Raw genomic sequence first — 2,500 nt, 5'->3', positions numbered from 1 at the left:
TCTTTTTGATTTTTCGGCTGGACTGATTTTTGCTCCTCGTGAAGAGAGTCCCCTTCTCCCGTTCTGCTATTCACCTGCCTGCCTGACGCGTCTGTCATGGCATATCTGGTGTTGCTGGTTACACTCTCCTCTGGTGCATTAGTGGTGGTAACCGCTGACATTAAAAAGAAAGAAGGGTATTTACAAAAAAAAGTCGTCAATTGTTCTTAATCATTATACAGATGATTAACTTTTCCTCTGAAATTATTAGGGAGGAATTAATTCCTTTGCATCTGCCATGGGATTAGATTTCAAGGTAACATGTGCAAGACTAATCAAATGCATTACAGTGGCATGCATGATCTTACCACGTGGTCTCGTAGTGGAGATCGAAGTGAGATCCTTGTGGCAACAGTCATGGCAACATTCTTTCTCAAAACAATGCTCGTTCTGGCATCTCAAAAGACACACTTGTCCCTTGGTGGGCATGGTGGTGTCTAGTGCCCCGTCTGTGCCCACCTCAAGATACTCTGGCTGTAGAGTGACCTGAGGAATTATGAAAATATTACTCTTAGCTGGAACTAGTTAGTTTACCTGGGTCTGATGCAGATGTTTGGTCAATATTTTGTTATTTCATCCTTTATGAGGATGGCATAGTCTACGATTCATTTTCCGACAAGAGAGCACATACAAGAAAACGGATCTAAATGATAGCTGTTCTACAATATATAAATCATATAGCTTTAACTGATGTTTATACCTAAACCGGCCCTGCTGAATCTATTGCTATACGTGACTACGAACATACAGATGAATAATGAGACACTTCAAAGAGCTAACAGACCTAGGACAAGTACAGCCACTTACTTTAGTTATTCCTTCCTCGTGAAAGAAGTGTGTAAGAGCAGCTTTCATATTTAGGTACACACGTGGACTTGAGAAAACCACATGCGCCGTTGCCACAACCTATTGAGGGATAATTCATTTCACTGAGACTCCCAAAATGGCTCCTCAAAAGCCCTATTCCTTTGTTAGGCAGTTATCATAACATCATATCAACAGTGCAATATATTTCCTGCATCGGAAAGATTGAAATAGCAAACATTTTCAGGAGTAAAGGTCCAGATGTGAAGGTGATGAACGTTGACGATGGCAGGAAATTCTTGCAAGAATCGTGCCTGGAACTCCTCCACGTCTATGTGGCCAGGGATTGTTTGCAGTAATATGTGGCAGCATTCCTTCCCTGAAGTGACACGTATACGTAGCTGTATATAAAAGAGTAAGTGATAAACGTATTCATCGATATTTTTTATGACAAAAAGCATTTTCAAGAGCGAGAAATGTATATAATTTAGTCAACGACGGATTCCTAAACAACCCGTCGTCAAAGACACCAAAGAAAACGGAGATACCGTAGGGGTAACTGAACCACATCAGAATGGCTGCAGACGTCACAGCAAGGGCAGGGTCGATGTAAAGTGCTATGGTTCCCCCGTTGTCCCAGTACACAACAGTAGCGCACACCATCACCAGCACAACACCTGAAGCCATGACATGCAGAGATGACTGTGAAGTGAACTTGATCGCAATGGCACTATATTCACAGGCAAAAGGTAAGGACATACTTCCAAATATGAGGCTTTTCTCCTTACCACAGATATATCTGAATATTTCTCAGGCAAGGGATACGTATATACTTATTACAATATGAGGAATTTCTCATTACCACAGATATCTCTGAATATTTCTAAAACACCCTGTCTTATCCTAGATGGCTTTGCTGCCCCGGCTTTAAGGTTCATTGAAGACAGAGTCCTCCGACCAGCCTGCACAGCCTCTTGTGTGACCTGCCGTCCTACCCAGACTCCTCCTGAAGGTCGCATCTCTAAGAAACATCCTTGGTGGTGCGTGTATCCTGTTGCCATAGAGATACGCGTATATATGTAGATATGTATATAAGCATAAGTAAATATGTAAATATGCAAATATGATTCTGCTTTCAAAAGGAAAGAGCTGATGATATACTGACAGTATGCGAGATCATGAACTGAATCACCAACAACGGATATAAAATCCTATAATTAATAAGAAAAATGGAAACAAGGAAACGGAGTATTACCGAAAGGGAAATCGCCTCACCTCCTATGAGACAGAAAACGACACCATTGATGGCCAGGCCAACGATTCCGAGGATAAGAACCTGAAGTGGGTGGTGCATGGCATCCTAAGGAAGGTTTGGAGTTAGTGTGCTGGTAATGCATGGGTCTTTGCTCAATTCATGTTCACATGCTTTTCTTTAGTGCGGGATGGGGATTTTTTATATGTAAATAATGTCTATCAGTTATCATTCAGAAGTACTTGTGATGGAAAAAATTATGCACTGTTGAGGAAAATGTTCTTAATTCTCTTTCTCTCTCTCTCTTTCTCCTCTCTTGCGAGCCCTCGCCAATCAGTTCATTGCGAGCCGCGCAATGAAGTCATCTCATGTAAAGGAAATCCCTCATAACTATTAAGGCGCTGT

At 41.6% G+C, this 2,500-nt stretch overlaps 1 protein-coding gene across 1 annotated transcript in view; it reads right to left on the bottom strand.

The window, feature by feature from the left end:
- The window catches only part of LOC122250795 (proton-coupled zinc antiporter SLC30A1-like), a 7,298-nt gene that overhangs the window by 1,261 nt on the left and 3,537 nt on the right, over window positions 1–2,500 (bottom strand). The window contains exons 4-10 of the mRNA XM_043012417.2: window positions 2,119–2,203; window positions 1,706–1,894; window positions 1,392–1,520; window positions 1,083–1,222; window positions 847–945; window positions 348–525; window positions 1–154 (exon numbers count right to left, since the gene is read on the bottom strand). The exon at window positions 1–154 is cut by the window's left edge and continues 1,261 nt beyond it. Of these exons, the coding sequence (XP_042868351.2) occupies window positions 1–154; window positions 348–525; window positions 847–945; window positions 1,083–1,222; window positions 1,392–1,520; window positions 1,706–1,894; window positions 2,119–2,203 (974 nt within the window). The remainder of the gene's footprint in view (window positions 155–347; window positions 526–846; window positions 946–1,082; window positions 1,223–1,391; window positions 1,521–1,705; window positions 1,895–2,118; window positions 2,204–2,500) is intronic.

The sequence above is a fragment of the Penaeus japonicus genome, unplaced genomic scaffold (assembly GCF_977035675.1).
Source record: "Penaeus japonicus unplaced genomic scaffold, GWHDUDI00000001_assembly GWHDUDI00000001, whole genome shotgun sequence".
Classification (NCBI taxonomy): domain Eukaryota; kingdom Metazoa; phylum Arthropoda; class Malacostraca; order Decapoda; family Penaeidae; genus Penaeus; species Penaeus japonicus.
The sequence above is the reverse complement of the archived record's forward strand: the minus strand, read 5'-3'. Positions and strand labels throughout refer to the sequence as shown.